The sequence below is a fragment of the Bemisia tabaci genome, chromosome 5 (genome assembly GCF_918797505.1).
Source record: "Bemisia tabaci chromosome 5, PGI_BMITA_v3".
Classification (NCBI taxonomy): Eukaryota; Metazoa; Arthropoda; class Insecta; order Hemiptera; family Aleyrodidae; genus Bemisia; species Bemisia tabaci.
The window spans coordinates 30490326-30512395 of record NC_092797.1 but is presented as its reverse complement, the minus strand read 5'-3'; the positions used below and the strand labels follow the sequence as shown (position 1 = coordinate 30512395).

At 38.7% G+C, this 22070-nt stretch overlaps 1 protein-coding gene across 2 annotated transcripts in view; it reads left to right on the top strand.

Annotated features, from left to right (window-relative positions):
- The first annotated feature begins 1184 nt into the window (after positions 1 to 1184).
- SerT (Serotonin transporter) overlaps positions 1185 to 22070 on the top strand; it is a 51006-nt gene continuing 30120 nt past the window's right edge. The window contains exons 1-3 of one of the 2 annotated variants that reach the window (XM_019052242.2): positions 1185 to 2214; positions 15561 to 15745; positions 16416 to 16550. In XM_019052242.2, coding sequence (XP_018907787.1) covers positions 15568 to 15745; positions 16416 to 16550 — 313 coding nt within the window. In that variant the 5' untranslated portion in view covers positions 1185 to 2214; positions 15561 to 15567. Of the gene's footprint in view, positions 2215 to 4502; positions 4697 to 15560; positions 15746 to 16415; positions 16551 to 22070 lie in introns of those variants that run through there. The other variant, XM_019052241.2, reaches the window with a different exon arrangement.

The window sequence follows — 22070 nt, the reverse complement described above, 5'->3', positions numbered from 1 at the left end:
AAAAAGGCATAATGTCGATTTGTTCTCCTTTAAAGAAATAAAATAAGAGCGGAGTTTTTCAAACACCGCAAACGAAATACCCACGCGCACGTGGTTGCGGGCTTTGACCATCCATACAACACTTTCCTAAAAAAATCAAAGGAATAATACGGGTAACCACTGTGCTTCATCGAACCAAGATACAATTTTTGTCCTACCTTCGGAGCCTGGTATATGTCTGGTGACGCTTCACATGTTTCTTTACGCCTTCAGTTATTAAAATAAGTTTTAAGCTATTTTTTCAACACTTTTCAAATGAGGCTAATTTAATTTTTAAGTACGGTAAACTGTAATACTATTCAAATTTTCATAAAATTATGATTATTTTATCTTGCCATGACCAATTTGTTTTAGCATAATTAAATTATTTTCCAGCTTTTTGTGATGTTTTAGAAAACAAAACAATTTGCTCTCCAAAAATGTATTTTCCTCCCTCGAAAGAAAAGTTATCATCCACCATTTAAATGATTAAAATTCGCCTGTTTTCATTGGTTTGTGCGTGATTGGGAAGGAAGGGAATGGTTTCCCAAGTCGAGAGAGCGGAGAAACATGAATACTAATAGGTACATTTTAAAATTTAAACAAACGATATGTTTGTAATTGAATGACCCCTTTTTAAGGTACGGAAATTGAGTCACGGCAGTGATTGAGTCTGTTGACTGATGCACGTAAATTTCATTGGCCCTCCGAAAACTTAAGTAAACATTCCTTTGCTAATCGATAGAAGTTGCCTCTTTTTCGCTTACGTTCGTCGTAAAACACATTTTTGAATCGAACGTCTAGCTGAGACTGCTTTACTGCTTCTGTTGAACTCATTATAGAACTTGGTCTAACCCTACCTAATCAGTCTAACCGAATTTAACCTTGCCTAATTTTCTCTCTTACCTAGTTAATTTTTTTTAGCAGAGGACCAAATTACCTATCGACTTTAAAATTTGTGAAAATTTACCCCAGATTATAGAAAATGTGCTCACAAAATTTTACGTGTCACTGTTGCATCGTTTTCTATTTGAAAAACTGAAGTATCAGAGAAAATTTGTCAACGACTGATGTAGTTAGGCGAATTTTAGATCGACGGTGAAACTACCACACCCATTTTTTTTTTTTTTTTTTTTTTTTTTTTTTTAAGGAAACCAGATCAATATCATTCCTTGAAATTTTCTTAGAGTATTTTCAGCGCAAAGAGTAAAAATCGCGGAAGTTTTCAAGAAATGTCGTTGAGTAGTTTTTCATTTAAAAAATAAAGTATGACAGGAAGTCTGCAACGTCGCAAACCGAGATACGTGGCCTGGTAGTTTCACCGTCGAGATGTATCCGTCCAATTAGAGAATTCAAAATTTTCCCTGAACCTGAGAATTTTATCTGATATAAAGGACTTAAGAACATCATAATTGTCGGACTCTTAATTGTTTTCCGTTATTTTGACGCCAGAATCGAACAAGCGACCGAACCAGTTGCATCTGTAACCACTCAGGGTGTATTCGATGACCAAAGTATGAAACCACGTATCTCCATTGCGCTGTTCCAAATTACAGCTCAAATTTGATTTTTTTTTAAAATTTATGCAGAATATATTACGCAAACAGAGAAAAAAAATTCAAAGCCGCTTTCGAGAAATTAAGTTGACTAGTTTTTGGATGAGAAAAAAATAAAGTACGACAGGAAGTCTGCGATGTCGCAAACGCGGAGATACGTTGTTTCATACCTTGGCTATCGATATCTAATTTTTAAGGGAGCGAGGAAGCATACCTGTAAAAGCTTGAAGGAGGCACCCATTGCTTTGTAAAGGTATATGCACTTGCCACACGAACTAACAATCGTCCATGATGATAATGACACCACCTTGGAAAGGGTTCACTGGTAACCTGTCAACAGTAATTCCGGTATGCACTGGAGTTAAGAACTAGGGGAGAAGGAGAAAAGGTGAATGGCTGTGCCCCTCGGCAGCTTTGTGCGGAATGAGTTATTGCATCACATATTTATGATTATATCTCAGGGGAAGAAGCCATACAGGAACGAAAGTAAAAACTCATGCAAATCGAATTATATCCTTCAGCATAAGCTAATTCGCCCAGTGTTGATGTTTTGAAGGCAATCAAGGTTGTGTCAGTGTTTTTAAGTGTGAAAATGCGTTTTTGGAACGGGTCCCGTTCCAAATTTAAAGCCTCCAATAGGGTGAGTACTTACATTTTTCCAGGCTCATAATCTAACGCGCAGGGAATGCCATAGCTGTAAGGGAACGAGCTTATCGAGCAAGGAAAACACGTTATGCGTCATCCAAGTGGCTCATTTTCACGGGGATGAAATAAAAATAAATAAACATATCCAAGATGCATATAGTGTGATGTAAGTTTAATTTTTGTCTTATTTTAACTTAAATAAAACGCTAATTGGCCGTATACATTTGTGGGGGGAAAAAACCCCTCGATCGAATGATGTTCCATACATCCAGTTGTCTAATTTACTGAACACGCAACATTAAATATGTTTACGAAGGTAAGCAAGTACTTTCTAGATGACCCCCCCCCCCCCCCATCATTAGGGTGACCTGAAATGTTCCGGTATTTATCATGAAACTATCAGGGCAATTTGGAAGCTAGTGTCTTGCGGTTTTTTAAGAAGTGACATTGAATTACAGCATATTGATTGGCTTATCGATTTTGCTTTAAAACTTCACAAAATTTTGCAATGTTGCAAATTTCACGAACAATAGTTACATGATCGAAAATAAAATTAAGTTTGACGAGTCTGTAATCAGAACGCTTACTTTGATGTGACATGTTGTTTGTCTTTCATTAGGTTAAATAATTTACATTAAAACTGCGCATGCTTTTAAAAAAATCGCGTTTTTGCGCTGATGCAATTCTGCATTTAAGTGTGAAAATAAGCATGACACCCAAAAACGTAAATGTCCGAAAGCACAAACATTAAAAAAGACAAATAAATAGCCCATAAATGCAAAGGAAGGATGTCGAGAGAATTTCAATATAACGCTTGAGTGCAACTATTCCAACTCCATGGATGTCCGAGTTGCGTGCGCATAAGTTGAAGGCGTTTTAATCCTCCAGGCACTCACCGCTTCACCGCGGGCAGTTCGCTGCTCCGCGCCGCGGCGTTGGTGAGCAGGAGGATGTTCCACTTCGAGGGCCACCTCCGAATTCAGGTGATTCTACCTTCTAAATGGTTGACCCCACTTACAAAAATAAAAATGTATTTTAAAACTTCTGATAAGTTCACATCTTACGCAAGGTATAGGGCACATCATTTTGAATTACGGCTAATAGAATAAATTTGGCAACAGCAAATTATCCATAAGCGGTTTTCCCGCAACGCCGCTGCCTATAATGCACTGAAAGAGATAAAGATCCTACGTACAAAGTTCTATTGATCGAAGTTGTGGAAATAGTACGCACAAATTTAGGATTTAGGCGCCTTCAATTAGAGTGATACTTCCAGCTTCGCCGGAGAGTTAGTTTAGTTGCGTGACCTAACTTAACCCAACCTCTCTCTGTTGCGATCGGTTCCCGAGCTTTGTCTCCGATCAGAATAATAAAACTCGGACATATTCAATAATGACTGCAGAGACAAAATTTGTTCCAACGTTTCGGAAATACTTCTCATGTATTATTTTTTGAAGGGAGACACATTAAGTTATTTTTTTCCCCCCGAAATTCTCCGTGAATTTTTGTCACTTTGTATATTAATGATCGGCTCTTGATCAATCACTGTTTGTGAAACTTGATATCACGGGGTACTTTTGGACGAGAAACTCAAAAATGAAGTCAGATTTTCAAAATTCAAAAAATCCAGATAGCGGACGTGGCCTATAACGCTATATTAGCTGTTTGGTTGTTAAAATGTTGCATCTTCATAATTATGTAAAAAATCTTCCGAAATAGCAAATAGTTTTTGCATCCCACCAAAAAATTGGTAATTTCAAAGGGAAATAATTGTGTACGTTTTAGTACTATACATATATTCAGTATTTTTTAAAATAGAGATTTAAAATCATTTTAGACAACATTCAGAATTCGCACGATTTTAATAACACTGTAATTACGCTGGTTCCTTTTTGTTAAATGCGATCCACATGATGGCCGAGAAAATCAAGACCAAAACCGAAACCCACGGTTTTGACGAACTCGGTCCATTTCTTCATTGCGTGTAACATTTAAACCTTAACCTTTTATCATGAACAGTATTATATACTATAGCATTTTTCGTGACCCCCCCCCCCCAAAAAAAAAAAAAAAAAAAATACGAGAGTTAGGACTGCGTGAAAGCGCCTTGCGTGGAGCGTAGCGGCGTTGTCGACCCATGGCGCGACTCGTGATTGGTAGGGCTGGGGGATGCGTCGTGTTGCCCGATGGCGAGGGGGGGGGGGGCTGCAGGGGAGGAAGCCGGGGGGAGGGGGGAGCGATGGCTAAGGGTGGCGGGCTGGTCCGAGCGAGGACGGGCGGCTGGGCTGTTTGTTACAGTTCAAACTGGAGCCGGCTGCCTCTCGGCATTTGCAGGAGGAGCAGGGATCCGACTCGCAAATTTCGGGGGTGACTTAGGTGTCCGCTACCGTGTCTCCGGCTCGGGGCTCCGCTCGCCATGCCACCGCCGCCGCCAAAGCCGCCGAGCCAACCGAATCTCACCTGATTCCCGCGCTCAGGTACCCATCATCCATATCTATCTCTCATCTCTTCTCTTCTAAACCCAATCCTGGTAGAAAAAAATATTTTAAAAAAAAGAAAAAAATGTTTAAAAATTCGTGAATTTTGAAATGACATCTCTCAAAATCTTTCAAAATTTATTTTACGGGAAATTCTTTTTGGCAATCCTGGTAGAACAACTCTGAAAAAAAAGTTTAAAAACTCGTGAATTTTGAACTGACAACTCTCTAAAACTTTCAAAATTTATTTTAAAAGAAATCATTTTCGGATACTTTTCTAGAAAATATTTACACGAAGTGAATTAAGTGAAAATTTTTTAAAGAACTATCCTAGGTTTTCAACAATAAAAATGCTTGAAAAAATGGGGGGGGGGGAATGAAAAAATGGAATGTAATGAAAAGTGCAAATGAAAAAATGTATTTTACAGGAAATTCTTTTTGGCTAGTGTTCTAAAGAAAATTTACACGAGGTGAACTTTATGTGAAAAAAACTTTTTAAAGAACTATCTTAGGTTTTTAACACTAAAAATGCTTGAAAAAAATGTATAAAAACCATAGAAACATTAAAGTTTCCTTTTTTGAAAATCGTTTTGCGAAACTTTTACTTGCATTAAATAATAAAAAAGTATCCAGAGACAGTTTCCTAAGATGTAAATTTTCAACAGTCTATCTGCGAATAAGTGGAAAGTGCTTGTTATTATAGCGCGGATGCTTGTTTTACTGAAGCGAAAGGAGTTTCCATCGAACGCTCCAAGAATGCATACAGCGTCAATTTAATCTAAAGTAGCATTCACGAGCTCCGTTGCCAGTACTTATTAAAATTAAATTTAAATTTAATTCAACATTCCATTTAAAGCATTCGATTCAATGAAGTTAAACAAATAGTTAAATGGGATCATTCCACCATTTCACATTATAAAAAAACGTTCAGTTATAATTACAACACAATTTTTACGACTACGTTTTCCAAAAACTAGCCAGCATTTTATGGAGGGTAATAATTTGTTTGTTAAACGAAGTTACAATTAAAGTAAATTGTCAGTTTATTTCCCTGGGGAAATGAAAGTTACAAGGAGTGCTTTCGTTCAAAAAGTTATCTCATGAGTCATCCATGATTTTATTTGGCAAACTGCAGAAAAAAAAGTAACAATCAAAATATAGTCTTTGGTTCCTTCATAGATTTCTCAGGGGTGAAATAATTTTGGAAAGAAAACAAGGCCTTGTCCATTCGCATAGACTCTCAAGCGGCGGGCGACCCTACTCCTTACTGTAAAATGACTCCTTTCAATTAGACACCGCTAATTGGAGGCAACAAGGCTCATAAATAATATGCACCTTTTTTTATTCTTAGCATAAATTTATTATATACCCCATATTATTATGATCTCGATTATCTGACCAGCTAGAACTTTTCAATATGTCAGAAGAGTTTGAATTATTGTCTGTATTTTGCCGTGTGCGAAAAAGAGAGAAAGGTCCTTTTAAATAATAATGGGTGTAACTATTTCTTCTATTATCATAATTTTAATAGTTTATCAAAAATGTTGATTTTGTAATTCAATGAAATCTTTTTTGGTTTAAAATATTAGTAATCCCCTTAAACTTACCAAATATAGAGTCGAATTTTTTACAAGTAACCAAGGTTCAAGACGTTCAGCAAATCCACCCAACTGAACCGTGCTCTTTGGACGCGATTCAAATTTCAGGTTTTAAATATAATTCAGTTTTCATGGTTCCTGTGGACATAATATGTAGAACTGCCACTAAGAATGCAAGGATGTCGGTACCTACGTTGTTTTTCCTCCAACCGCTCGAACGAAGACTTCCCAGTAACCACACCCTGTTGCGCACTCGGAACTTGGTCTCATGACGCTGGGCCTTTTTTGCCCTTATTCTCATTCATAAGCATAATAATTTTAGCTCTTGCGGGTAGAAATAGTTGCTCTCACGGAGATCCACCTTACTCGTGCTTCATGTTCTTATCATACTCTATAGTATAAAATCATAAGCATATCGAGTTAAGATCGGAGGCGCGAAGCGCTTCGGGAGGTTGGACCGCGCAGCGGTCAGGGAACGTAACCCCTAACTCGGGTTAAAAAAGCGGATGCATTTTGGCTGGTTCTAAGGGTTTGGTCAGAAGGCTTTTAAGTTCTGAACGGTTAGATTTCAAAATATTATTCCCAAGGTATGTACGGTGGGCATTCCATTGATTTATTATAATATATTTTTAAGAACTTTGAAATTGTTTATTTCTACAATGGGCTGCTGCTTTAATGATCTCGCACCATTCTAACAAAATGTAATCGTGAGGCGCAAGGCACGAGAGTCTCCGAAATCAAATACTTAGAAGAAATCCATTTTAGCTCATTTGATGACCTGTTTGATGACAAGAGAGTCACGATGATTTTCGATGAGCTGGAGTATATATATTAAAAAAAAAGAAGTACGACTGTCAGTCGAAATCTGGAAAAGTGTCCGTGAGGAACAAGTTAAGACATATAACTAACGTTAAATGAGGAACAATACAAGGTTTTTTTTAAAAACATTTTTAACCATTAATTAGTTTTCTAGGGGTAGGGAGGGCATGCATATAAAATAGATTTAGCTAAACAGAGGCATTATGAATATTTGAGGCAATAGTGACTTGAATGCTTACTTTGTGCTACAAAAGAAAGTAAAACATATCTTTATACACCTAGGAGATGACAGAGAATATTTAATCGTCGTTTTATCTCTTTTCCCAACATCCATTGTCACAATTATGGCAACCCTGGAGTTGCATAACTTTTAACTCTGTAGTTTAAATCCATCCCTAAAGCAGATTAATTCCAACCACGTTCAATGTTAGGAGATTTATTTCGCATGGATGTGTATATTTGTCTGAAAATAAAATGTAGAATAGTTACATCGAAAGGAATTCCAAAATGAGGTCTACTCCATCTTCACCAAAATCTTAAACCGAGTTGATGGTTTGAAAGTTGCGACTGTGTAGCGAACTCTGAAAGCGAGCAAGCAAAGAATGGAACCCCAACGATGCAAATGCCAACTCTGCATCGCAGGGCGCAGACTATCCTCTTTTGTTTCTTTTAATTGAAAATTCACACCAACCTGTACAAAGATGGGTGCCCGCCCTAACCCTCTTCCCTTCAACTGAGTTTAAGGGCATGCATGTACCTAAAGGTCAACATCCTGCACTTGCAATTTTATTTCGAGATTCATTAGTCGCACGTGTGTGTTTTATTTTCAGAGTGTGTAGGTCTAGTAGTGCATGACATTAAAATAGAAATCTCAAAATGCTGTCGATCTCTTGGAGGAGAGCGAATCTCATTTTATACTTGATGATTTCCCTATAATATCGCTTTTAACATTTTATGGACTCACAGAAAAATCGGCGCTCAAATTTTTTTCAACCAGAACCTATCAGAATTTTGGGAAATTATTCAGAGAAAATAAGTAAATAAAGACTAGAGGTTCCTTGCTGTGATCCCGATTATGAATGAAATTTGATTGCGTGAATGAGCCTGTCAAATGCAAACATATCTGTCTAAATTTCGGCAAAAAGCGGAAATTTATGTAGTTGCCTCGATACTCACACCTGAGTTAGTATGATAATATCTTTCAAGTTTACGCCCTATCTTATTCCATTTTTTCTCTTTTTTGGTAACAATTTATCACTATGATGAATGCACAAACGGCTTTATATATATCAATAAAACAAAACAACATTTACGTAAAAGTAGCTTTCACAGAACTCTCTGATGCTCTACGACGCCTAGGCACCTGAGGGTACTATAGAAAAGGTACTATTGCCGCCTGAAAATAGGGTACTATTCTCTCGAAGCCCATCAGGAAGTATAGATAGTCCCTCATTTCATGTAAAACCGCCTGTCACCTGTTGCCATCCTTTCACTGGGAGAGTACTCTTCGTGTCCTCCCGAGAAAAGCCAAACAAGCATCTTCTTAAGCAGCTTTCCTTAATCCGTCATCCTATTAACATGATCATACCAGACCAGCTGTTCGGTCATGTCGTCAAATACGACGTCATCCTCAGCTTCCATGACCTGACGCACTCTATCATTACGGATCCGATGCCCTCTAGAAACTCCTGCCGTAAATGTAATAACGAGGAGTTTAAAGACAATGTCAGACCTCAGGAAAATAATTCTGGAGAAAATTGAGCCAGTGTGTACCTTTACAATTTTTATCAAGCATTGAGTCATGTTGGAAATTTTTCCAATTAAGTATGGATAATTCTTTACATTCTCCAATTCTTTGTACCTTGCATCCTCTCGTATTCGATGGTGCATGTTTTTCTTCTCTTTTTGTTAGATTACATGAAATTTGATATTATCATTTTTTACTTTTCGCCATTAACTAAGGCCGAAACGAATGATAATCAAAGCCGAAAGTTTCCAGAAAGCATCCCTGCAACACAGTGGCGTAACGGACTTCCGCTGGGCCCCCCTGCAAAATTTTTTCTAGGGCCCCCCCATGTCGATAAAATTCCAAAAGCATCCCCCCTCCCGCCCCTCTACTTCCCTCACCCCTTCCTGTCTCTGGCCCGAGACATTTCAAATCACGGACTTGGACTTGGAATGACTCACCCCTCACCGTCCCGGATCCCGTACCCGATTAAATGGGGCCCCCAAAGGATCATGGATCTAAAGGGTGGCAGGGGCCCAGCCCAGGCCCAAGGATCTACAGAGGGGCCCATGCAGGCCCAAGAATCGAAGTATCCCCAAGGGCCTTGTGGGCCTTTCAGATTCATGAGCCACCCAAAGCCCGAAATACCTACGAAAAGTGACAAAAAAGAGAAAATTTTTAGTAATCACTGAGTGGACATTGGAAGGCAGGGGCCCTCCAGCAAAACAAAAGTTAGGAACAGTCCAAAAGAAGTATGAAAAACCCTGAGCTAACAATAAAAATCAGAGGAAGAAGCCCCATCTCGGTAAGTAAAGGCCCAAAGTTTGATACCAAAGCTAATCATCAAAGAGAGAGAGAGAGAAAAAAAAATTCCGGCGGCCGAGGGCCCCCTAGGCGCTTGGGCCCCCCTGCATAGCAGGGTCTGCGGGGGCGCCCGTTACGCCACTGCTGCAACACATCCACTACACTCCTCGTCAGTTTCATCAACACCGCATCACATGCTACACATTTACACACCCTCCCTTACCCTCACTCATCGGCGAAATAGATTTGGTTTCACAATGCGATTTCCTATAAAGTAACAATGGATTCCATCCAACTAACCCGCGACCCGCAGTACCCGTCCGAAATATTTCGACTCTGTACGGCTCCAATGTGATTGCGATGCACGGAATCCGCGTTTATGCAAAAAAAAGACCCCAAAAAAAACCTGTGCGTTCGAATCAACTGTAGCAAGCGCATTTACAAGTTACGGCTAATGAGGCAGTTAGGGTTTAAATTTTGCGATCGTATCTTGTTTCAGTGTAGTAATAATATTTCGATTCGATGTGAACGTATAGTGACCTCTTTTTATTGTATTTTATTATATTTTTATAAAAAAAGAAACCATGAAATCAATTAATTTTAAGAGGAAGAGACAAAATATATGAACAGGACGACTAATAAGGAAGCTTACTTACTCATTTGCTGTAAATAAGTTTAAGTGCATTGTGAGCGCTCCAGATCATAAAATGCGGCATCATGAAATGCAAAATCATCTGCATGCAAAATCATGCGACATCATAAAATATTCTGGAAGATTATTTCATAGAACTTAAATTTTTAGAAGGCAACCTTGTAAAAATAAATTCTTCTGATTCAAAAATCAAATATTTTGTTATATTAAAAAATCCAAAATTTCAGCAACGGCAAATGCATGCGTACCTACACCTCTTCCGAAAAATCTTTTGATGAAGCTGTATAAGTTACCAGTTTGGCTCAGTTAATATTGTAGGGTTAAAGGAAGACCTCATGTTTTGAGGGCCTTTAAACGGCTCAGTGCAGTGATTTAAAAAGTCAGATTTAGAGCAAAGTATAGATAATCGAATCAGTGAAGACAAACTGAGGGGTTTGGAGGACAAGGCGCAAAAGTGCAGTTTTTGAAAAAATTGACGTATTAATGAATTCAAGTAAAACTATTCTCAATGCATATTTTGTGAATTTCCTCCCAAATTCCAATTTTTAAGTATCAATAAGTCTGTATGAAATTTTTCCCCGTCATTAAGATCTAAATCGAAACTTTAAGATTTAATTTCGAAACTTTAAACTTTAAACTTTGAACTTTTAACGTATTTCGAACTTCAACTGTATTTCACGAAATAGCAAAAACTGCACTTATGCGCCTTTCCCTCCAGCCCCTCAACTCATATTTCCGCCAAGTTTATTCCCTTCAACGCGAGATTTTAAAGTGAAGAATATGAAAGCGCTCGAGCTCCTGAGCCCATTTCGAGCTTGTTTCGTAAAATCTATTTGTTTCTCTATATGCCGGGAGCAAATTACGATTCATGCAATTGTCAAGTCCACCCAGCTCCGCTTTGTGTGTCTGCGTCGTGCGCGCGTGCAAGAGCGAGCATTACAGGTTTATGAAATACGGCCCTCCCAATAATTAAATCACAGGACCTTCTTCCCTAATTACCCAACTGCAGAAGTAACGTGGTCGTTCTTGTTCCATCCTGTTTTGTTCGGTGTGCATCGATCTGTGTTGCCGTTGACGTACACGGAGAAAAATGGAACAGCGTTGTGAACATGTTGCCGGCTGTGTCCGGTAAGAATGCGTTAGAGCACATCTAAGGTGGTGTGAACATCTGGGGATGGATGCGTTTCAGGCATGGGCCGAATTTTTTGCTCTGTCCCAACGACATGTGCGGAACTGTGCTGAACCCTTGGTACGCCCGACGAAAAAATTGCCGCAACCATTGTTTCGCCTCGGTCTAGCGCATGCGCATAGACGCCGGGGTGTGTACGTGCATTTTCGAACGGCGCCGCGGCACCAAGGTCGACAAAAATGCTGAGTAACGGTTTTGAGTTTGCGCGAATCTGGTGTCGTTTCTCGTTTGGTCGTTTCTAATCTCTTTATCTGTGTGTGTGCCTGCGGTTTGATTCGGAGTCGTATGAAAGTGTGTTTTTTGACCCACTGATTTTCCATCAACATAAATAATCTACTCGGGAGGAATGAAGTGAGCTTGAAAGATTCAAAGCTTTTGTGTGCGGTGTGCCAGCTGTGCCTATGATCTCTCCAAGTTTTATCGCGTTTCAGTTCAGCATTTTGTCTTGACCCAGTGAATTTTCAGTGAGTTCTTTCTTCTTTTCACACAAATTCTAATTAGTCTTCTACTCATTCATACATATATTTAATATTGTACATGCAATGTCTCAGCACATGTTATGTTGAAAGGTACGTTTTGCTTGCTCATTTAAACAAAATATACCTTCCAATCAAAGTTTGTGCTGTACTTTTATCTGCCTGATTCTGCATTCTTATTGTGTGAGATGAAAAATAGAATTTGGATATCTTAGTGCTTCCTCCTTTCGTGCCTTGTTCTACCGATAAGTTCCGCTGTGAAATATACTAGTTACTTGCATTGATAATTTGATACAAAGAAACAACTCATTTATTTTTTTGAATTGAGTCCTGATTATAAATGAAGCCTTTACACAATACCTGCTAAGCATAAATTTACGCCGCTTTAAGCAGTTTCAGTATAAGTAGGTTCCTGTGTCTCATTACCTCATTTCAGTGAATAAGATTTTAAAATGAGATAACTCAAAATACTCAGTGACGGTTTTTTTTCGAGGTATCTAACTTCACAAGAAGGAATCAGTGAAGTCTCCCGTAAAGTGGAGTCTTACAATGGTTTGGTTTTGTGATATGGAATTCCTGTCAAAAAGATTTCAAATGCCCATGCCTGAATAGATGTCTCATGTCCACAAGAGTTCTCAAACATATGACCTTCATTAAGGCCTGCATTATCCTGTTTCGGTGAGTTCCTCATATTTCATGTCTCCTTTCAGTGATCTGCTTTTGCAGCATGCCTGCTTCTTCGACTTTATCTTTTTTTCGACTTCTAGGTATCTAATTTTGTTATCCATTTACTCCTAGCTACTCGCTCCGTTCTTATTTTTGTTCCACTTTTCTATTTTTCCTCCGTGGATTTTTCAAATTTTTAAAAATAAAATACCTAGGAGAAGTTAACAAGGTCCTTCAAATGTCAAAATTTTCATGTTGAAGAGCATGTTTTCCTCCTCATTTTAATTGTAACAGTAACACCAAAAAACATTAGGGAGAAAAATATATGGTGATGAAATTTTAAGATTTTTCAAAGATTTAAAAATGTGCTCTGGTTTTTTCTTTTGTTTTTTTTATTTTCATCCTCACTGTTAACAAAAGAATAGAAACAAAGCAACCTCCCCTCCTCAAGGGGGTAAGTGTGGGGGAGGGGGGTCGCCTCCCAATTTTAAACGCCTCGCCCATCCCGCGCTGAACACAGGCAAACTGTAGTAGGGGCATGACTTTTCCGGCATTGGGTACATAGATTCCGCACCTGGGCGCTTCGCCGAAAACTGTGCTAGGCTCTTCCGGATGGCTTGCGCTCAGTGCAAAAGAATGTTGAGCAAATCGCCGTCCGGGACCATGTGCTGGAAGTCCATATTTTTGGTACTCAGCGCGGTTCCTTTTTCTCCGTGTATGTGAATCTGAGGACTTCCTGGCGTCGCGCAGCTCTCGTCGTAATATTCATGCTCCATTTCGATAGCCTTTTACGACCCTTACACCCATTGCTTTCTCTGCTGAGTCACGCGTTGGCTTCCATGTCTCTATAATGGTGAGGTAGAGGTTCATCGAATCGAAACGGAAAAGAAATTCGAATGTACTGCCGTGCCAATGAAAAACGTCGTATGAACCTATAGGCGTTGCCAAATTTCCTACGATAAAACACGAATTTTCTAGTAAAATTATGAATATCTTTCTTCTAATTTTTCAGATAATTTTGTTCGCAATTTCACCTAAAGTCCCTGAAAATGTCAAGGAAAAATATTCATAACTTTCGTTAAAAATAAAATTTTTAGCGAAGCAAATTTGGCAACTCTCGAATGTTCATACGGCGTTTTTCCTTAGCACGGCAGTGTAGAAGGCATATGACCGACGGAAATTTACGAACTAGGGTAGGCAATATTATGCATTAAGGTGCAACTCCTAATATGACTATATTGCAAATGGGCGTTTCACAGAAAACACGGATTTTATTCTTACGTTGCTGAAGAATGGGATCTGTATCGGCTTCACATGCACATCATGGTGAATAAATGAATGTGTTTCAGAGAACATTCACCCTATACATATTGATCTCCTATCTTACCTTCGGTAGGTTAAGGGGATCATAACTTATGCCGACATTCATTATGTTAAGATCCTGCGCTTATAGACGACCCATTTCTCACGAATTCTAGGCATGATGTTTGTGCACGAGGATGCGACTGTCGAACATTGACCGTGATCTGAGGACAAACAAAAAAAAAACAAAAAAAAAAAAGAAAAAAAAAAACGTCGCCATATTTTAAAATCGCGAGTTCTCAGTGCTGAATTTTCAGTGAGGGATGAACTAGTTGGTGCTTTCTCCTTTTTCGTGATTCGAAAATTGAGAACAATTCTCGGCGGGTGAAAAGTTTATTTAAATAATACAAAGTTGGCAAAAAAAAAAAAAAAAACCCTGTACATAGCTTAGGAGATTATTAACTCAAGGAATTTCCACAATTTTATTTGTCCTCAAATTCATTTATTCTAACCACCGTACTTCTGGAAAGCTGACTTATTCCTTTGATTGAATACTTTACAACCGCAAGCCGCTGGCATTGCGTTTGAAAGCTAAAGAACGAGTCTGTAAATAAGAGGAATTGATACGCTCGTCGTCGGGCAGTAGGACCAGTGGTGAGGCGTGATAATCGACTATCGATAGTATCCCATTTGAAGCTATGGTAAAGAATCGATTATTAAGGTGTTCGTTGCGAACACCCTATTTATCGATACTTTTCCGTAGGTTTGAACGGCAGATCAATCGATAATATCGCAAAGCACGCCACGCCACTGAGTAGGACAGGAGCATAAGGTCTGGATAGGTTAGGAGTATCTGCGTCTAATGGAGATATACTACTCCACCGACTACTCTTGCACTTAATGCAAAGCTACGATGCGTCAAGTCGTTTGAACTTCATACAGAGGGTTCAGGAGTTTTGGTTCCTAATTCAATCAATAATTAGACTTGTGACCAGTTTTCGAACTTATTAGTTGAGTCTGAGTACGAATCGAGTCTGGCTTGCTCAAAGTTAGTTATTCTAAAAGCAGTCTGAAGTTTCAAACGCTATTTTCTTTATTATTCTTTTTTTTTCTCCAATTTTTTCTTTCTCCCTCGATTCGTAGAAGTGAAGTATTTTTCGAAGTTACCTGCCCTCCGTCTTCCCTTCATATTCTTTATACTCTTATCTCAAGAATCTCAAGAATATCCACTATCTCTCGTTGAAAAGTGGATTTGACATTCGATAGGTTAGTAACAAGAACGATGGCATCAACACTGAATTTGCTGAATATTAGAGAAAAGATGATGGATTCTGCACTGAGAAAAAATTATAGTTATAATTACCATATTAGTGGTGTTCAATATGAACTGTTAATTAGTAGTTGCCATAACCAATGATATAGATATTTTTACCATTAATGGTAATTTTACTACCGCACTTTTGTAAAATTACGATTGCTCCAGTAAAAATATCACTATTATTGGTTATGGCCACTACTAATTAAGAGTGCATATTGAACAGCACTAATATGGTAATTATAATCATAGTTTTTTCTTTGTGAATAAACGCTTTGTTTTATCGTAAGTTTCAGTCACTCCATATTATGTTTCAGTGAGGCCATGTCGGACCTGGGCGAGGAGGATGGTGAGGGCGAAGAAATAGCGGTGGTGGCAGGAGGTCCTCCTCCTCGGGAAACATGGGCCAAAAAAGTGGAATTTCTTTTGGCTGTAATTGGTTTTGCCGTGGACCTGGGAAACGTTTGGCGTTTCCCTTACATATGCTACCAGAATGGAGGAGGTGAGTTCTAATACATATTCAGGCTTTTGCGGTGACGATTCGTTGTGGATTTTCTTATAAACTGTATTACATTTCCTCCTGAATTGAAGTCTTTAGGATAAGGAAAGCGTTCATTAATTACGTAACGGTTTCTTTTGGCATTTTTACCCCTCCTCCTCCCCCCGTAACGCTTTCGTGACGTTAGTATCTATCCTTAAACATGTTAAAAAGAAATGGCGTAACGCTCACCTTGGCCCCCTCCTTCCCCCTAGAACGGTACCTACGTAATTTAAGAACGGCTCCTAAATTTACTTATCAGAACACGGGAGATATTTGATTTAATGATGATTTGTAAGAAACCGATCGAAGGCAAACAATAAGAATTTAGTTATATTTTAATATTGCTGTTAATCTTTGTTTCCTTTGAATTCTAATTAAATTTCATTTGTATGCGCATCATTCAAGTCAAGGAGCTTAAAGTGATTTTTGCAAGTATGATTTTTTTCCCTCATAAGACATGTATAAAATTGCAATAAGGTATTAACATTTTTGTAAAATGGGTCCGTCAGCAATCATCATTTTTTGAATGAATATCTGACCAGAGAACTGTTTAATTAATGAGGACTTACTCACTATCCTTAATACTAGTTCCTGCTTGAGCTTCAAAATGTTTGGTTACTCTTATTCACAGGGGCATTTTTGATTCCATACACCTTGATGCTGATCTTTGGTGGATTGCCATTGTTTTACATGGAGCTTGCCTTAGGTCAGTTTCACCGGTGCGGGTGTTTGACAATCTGGAAACGAATTTGTCCAGCTTTGAAAGGTAAGAAACTTTATTTTACGTAAGTCTCTCTGATTCATCAATGTGTATGTAAAAATCTAAGGTTAGTGTTTTTAACTGTGCTGTTTTTCAATAATTCGTGTGTTTGTATGCGTGTTGCATTGTGTCAGTTGGTTGAATGGTTGCTCGTCGAATGTCGTCGTAAAAAAGGTCAAAGAACAGTATGATGCAATTTCATACCATCTTCTACGAATATATAAGTTTATAATTTTGATTACATGATTTCTGACTCTCGCGTGTCACTGTAAGACATAGGTAACTTTCCAGGCACCTGTGTGTATTTTTGGGGATTTATTCTGGTCGTAAATGGGAGCATGTTTTTCCTTAAACGGAATCGTGGATAATCCTCTACTAATACCAGACGCAGTTGATTTGGCGATACAAAATCTTTGTAGCATTTTAGACGTTTCATACGCACATCAGCGGGTATAAGTTTACTTTAAAAAAATGACAATACTTCCTCTATCCTACCAGGAGAACGATAAAGTAAAAAAATAAATTAAAAAAAAAAAAAAAAACAATTCAGCAGCTTTTGATTTTTTTTTTCTTAGATTTCCGTAAACAGAAATAGTTTCTCTGAAAACTTTGAGAATCGCGGAATCATCTGGTCACCAAAATAGAAAAAGAGAAAGAAAAAAATTACCGAACCTCCCAAAACTCTCATATGTTTAGTAAAAATCCGCTCTAATCAGACTAGTGCTGTCCATGTAAGAACCAAAAATGAAGCGTGAAAGCAGTAGGCACGAGAGGAGATAAAACTCAAGCAAAGTGGAGCGAGTGAGGCGGTTTGTAACTGAGGAAGCGCGCGTTGTTTGGGATAAACGATGACGGAAGTGACAAAACCTGACGCAGACACTTGTGGAAAATTCGCCTCGTTATAATTTTTGGAGAGGGTCGCGGATTGGGATTCGGGGAGGTTGCAACTCCCGGATCGAGAGACGTGCCAGAATTGGCTCCCAGTGAAAGAGTCACAGATTCGTTGCAGACTTTTTGTCTCGCGCAACTACGCGACGACGCCGCCGACGCTACGGATCTATTCAAGAGGCACGGGAACAGGGAATACTGCCTTGCGGAGGAAGAACGCCGTATGAGTCTTCAGACGTTGCCAAGTTTCCTCCGATAAAAACCGAATTTACCAGGAAAATTGCGAATATTACATTCCACAATTTTCAGACAATTCGTACGCAATTTAATCTAAAATATCTGAGAATTTCAAGGAGAAATATGCATGAATGTTCTCAAAAATACATATTTTATCGAGCAGGGTGTCTACAAGTCCGGAATTTTCGGAAAGTCCGGAAATAGTACTGATTTTTTAATGGCGCACAGTGGATCGAGTCAATAGGAGAGGTCGGACAAAATTTAGAAGCTTTAAACGCTTATAACTCCGTTTATACAAAACTCTAAGGTTCTAAAATTGGTTCCATTGGTTTTCTCGTGAAATTTCACTCAGTTGGCACCCCTTGAAATTTAAAATGTGACGAAATAAACATCAAAATTTGCAGCTTTAGTGAAAAATTTCATGTCCGACCTCTCTAATTGACTCGATCCACTGTGTGGCAGTCCGGAAGTACTAAAAAAGTGCTGAAATTCCGCAAAAAGGTCCGTAGTTTTTTTTTATTTTTTGTCATTTTTATCGCAATTACAAATTTTTGAATTTCGTCAAATGGAGGCACTGAAAAGTACGGAATTTTTCTGTCGGAGGAGGTACTGAATTTCTTGAGAATGTACTGAAAAATTACTGTAAAAGTACTTATTTTTGACCAACCTGTTTAAGTAGACACCCTGTCGAGGGAAATTTGGCAACTCTCGGGGGTTCATACGACGTTCTTCCTCAGCACGGCAGAAGAGGCGTCAATCGCAAAATCAAGGATATGATTGCGGGATGCTTCACAACGTATCACTCATCCTGTAACGCAGCGCCCTCCCCCCACCCGCGCGCCCCGGATCCCTGCCCCCCTCCCCCGCGGGCCCGTCCCTCCCCGGCGTGAATATTTGTTTTCGAGACTGTTGCAAATCAATTTAGTTTTCTATTCACTATTCCTGATAAGTTTCCAAATCCGGCCCTTACCGTGCGCCGCCCGGGCCCGCCCATCGTTTCCAGCGCCGTGACTCATTCAATTGCTTCCCCCGACGACCTAATTGTATTACTATTATTATGATTACGACGTTAGATGATTCGGTTATCGCGATGGTAGCATCTCGGCTGCACTTGACACTTGATTCGTGTTCCTCCGAGGGGGATTTTCCATACGTCGCGGCAAGGTATGGCACGTCGTGCAAAGGTCACGTCACCGCTGAGTTGGGGAGAACTCCAAAAAAGTAATTTTTCGGACGTTTTTCAAATATTCTCGCTTTAAAGTATGGAGACTTAGGCAAGATTTAAAACGATTTACCATGTTATCATCTATGTCACTTTATTTTACTTAATTTCTCCCTCTCTCTTTTTTTTCCTCCTTTTTTTGCACGAATTATGATGATTTATTTTGATTCTCGTGATATTTCTTTTTTGGTATTTATCTTTCTTTCATATCGCATTTATTGACTTCTTTTGTACTTATACCTTTTTATATTTTTATTTATTTATTTATTTATTTATTTATTTATTTATTTATTTATTAATTTTTTTTTGCAAAATATTTGAACCATTCATTGTTTGTTGGTTTGTTGTTTTTTTTCCTTCCTCAGTTTTGTTTTGTGGTTGGCTTCATAGACTATCTACTTTAAGTCCATGGAAATAGAACACCGATCGTAATTGTCAGAGCGAGGAGGGTTCCTCCATTGATGTAGTAATCTGTCTGCGTTTGAACGCGAAAGCGCTATGCTAAGTTGATGTCAAGGCCTGGATGTACTATTCGGTGACAGCCACGCGTATTGCATGCGTATATAATTGAAGGCGCACTCGTGTTGTACTATAGCGACGCCAAGTATGATTATCGATTTGAATGTCAAAACTGCGCTCTGGCTTGACGATTTTTAACGTTCGTCCGCTCTTTTTCTACTTTTTCTCCTAGAAATAAATAGTTCTATTGGATAAGTCCAGCGTTACATTCTCACAAACGTGCATATTAAAGACAATACAGTTAAGAGAGCTGCATTGCTGCAAGTACAGTACACAGTATAGGTGCGTAACCTCAGGACCAATCCGTAAATTTGGCTGATTATAAAGCTAAAACAATTGTCTAGTTGATGGTAATGTATATCTGAAAGAAACGGAAAATGATATTAGAAAAACGGGTAAAATTTGTAGATGTTAACTACTTAATTAGGGGTCAAGTATACACGGCATAGGGGGTATGAGCTGTATCTACTTAAAAAAAAACAGCGCTAGGGATTCCCTGAGACTTTCCACTCAATTTTTTCGAAAGTTCCACTGTTGAAAATATTCTGGGCCCAGCATTGACTTGCGTAAAGAAATCATGGTGCCCTGATGAAGAAAAACTACCGCATACACATAGAGCAGGAAGTCAAGATGCAAAGCGAAATAGCAATATCCCCAATGTCTACCTGTTGAGCCGATTAAAACGTTTAGCCCACCATGGGCACTTTAACAAGGATTTAAATCCCGGGCGCTTAAGATTCCCTCGATGATTCTCGCAGCCCTCTTTTAATTTCCACCAGTTGCTTCACTTCAACGGAGGTTGTCAAGTGAATAATAGATAGAATTAAAATACGCAACAGACCACTTGTTATAATTCTTTTTCCTGGTTAAATATATTTCTCCTCAATCGGAAGGCTAAAACTGGTATAGTGTCAAAACTAGCATAATCGAGCTTTGTAAACATTCAAACGCCGACCTGGATAAGCTTCGTTTTAAATATCCCGCCGAGACGATTTTTTATGCTTGTCCAATAAATGTTGATCACATCATCGGACCAATTCAGTGACGATTCTATAATAGTTTTGTTCTCTCAAGTATCAGTCTAGAATTGAAGAAGACACAAAGCTTGATAGTTCCGAAAAAAAGGCGATACCGTTCAACGCAGTTTCGTAAGTCGCAATAGCGTGCCCTTATTAGCCAAGGCATGATTTCATTTTTCCACGGCTGAAATCGATCACCAATCCTGAGTCGTTATCCGTGTCTGTAGAGGAGCAGAAGTCTCTTGATTTGGCCAATCTCGTCGGTAGTTTCTTCCCGATTCCATTCGTTTTCTTCTCTCGCTCAAAATTCTCACGAACCTCGGAGAAAGAAAAGAGGAATACAGATCAGTCGTTTTAACACACGATTCTTCATTTTTCAATTATGACAGGAGAAGCGAAGACAGCGCAAAATTTGGAATGGGTCAGTTTATTGTGTCACGAGCAAAATGAATTGTGCTTTAATGGTAGAATCATTAGAATCACAGAAGTGAACGGAATCTCGCTAAAAACTAAAAATGTTCATAAGTATGAATTTAATGCTGAATTATAGCCACTAGAAGAAATTTGGCAACATGGAACTATCCATGAGCGCTTTTTAGCAGCAGGCTGCCTATTCCGTTCTGAAAGAGATAAAGAGCCGAGAATGTTTTATCAATCGAAGTCGTGAAAATAGCGTGTAAAAATTCAGGATTGGGGCGCCTTCAATTCGAGTGATACTTCCAGCTTTGCCGGAGAGTTAGTTTAGTTGCGTGACCTAACTTGACCCAACCTGACTAAGTTGCGATCGGTTCCCGAGCTCTTTGTCTTTGACCAATCAAATTAATAAAGCCGCAGCATGTTCAACAACAGCATATTCAACGTTCTAGAATATTTGTATTTTTTTCACGAGGAAACTCATCAAATTCTTTCCCTCGAAGTTTTCCGTGAATTTCTGTCACTTTGCAGGCTCGGTAGGCAAAAGCTATTTCCGCTCCTGTTTGATCGATTTTTATCAAAATCGGTAGCAGGGGGTATTTTTTGACGGGAAACGCGAATTCTTAGTCAAATCTCCAAAATTATATAACATCCACGATGGCGAACGCGGCCTAGAATGGCATCTTGGCTCCTGTTTGATCGACTACTATGAAACTCGGTAACAGAGAGTATTTTTTACGTTAAACTCGAATATTCAGTCAAATTCTAGAAAAGCCAAAATTGAAGAAAGTGGACGTGGCCTGAAGTGCAATATTGCCCTTTCCAAAAGGAACTTTTCTTTGAAATCAAGATATGTAAATTATTTTGTAGTCATTTTCAAAATAAATTAATTCGCAGGTAATATAAACCTTGATATGGGGTGCATTTTGGCACTGATGTGTTTCTCAATTTTATGAGCATTTTTATTCATTTATGTTGCCCCTCTCAATTTTTCACTTGTGGTCGTTAAGTTTGCCTTCTCCGTTACCTATATATCTCTGTTACTACTCTAGAATACTTTTTGAGATGCCTGTTAAGACGATGAGCCTTAGGTCTATGGTGTAAGTAACTTCAACTTTACATTTTTATTTCAGTTGAATGACTTTTTGTGAACTCTTTATTTGCATTCTGAGACGGAAATTTTGTTTCACACGTCATAGCAGTCGTTCAGGATAAGATTTAAAAGGA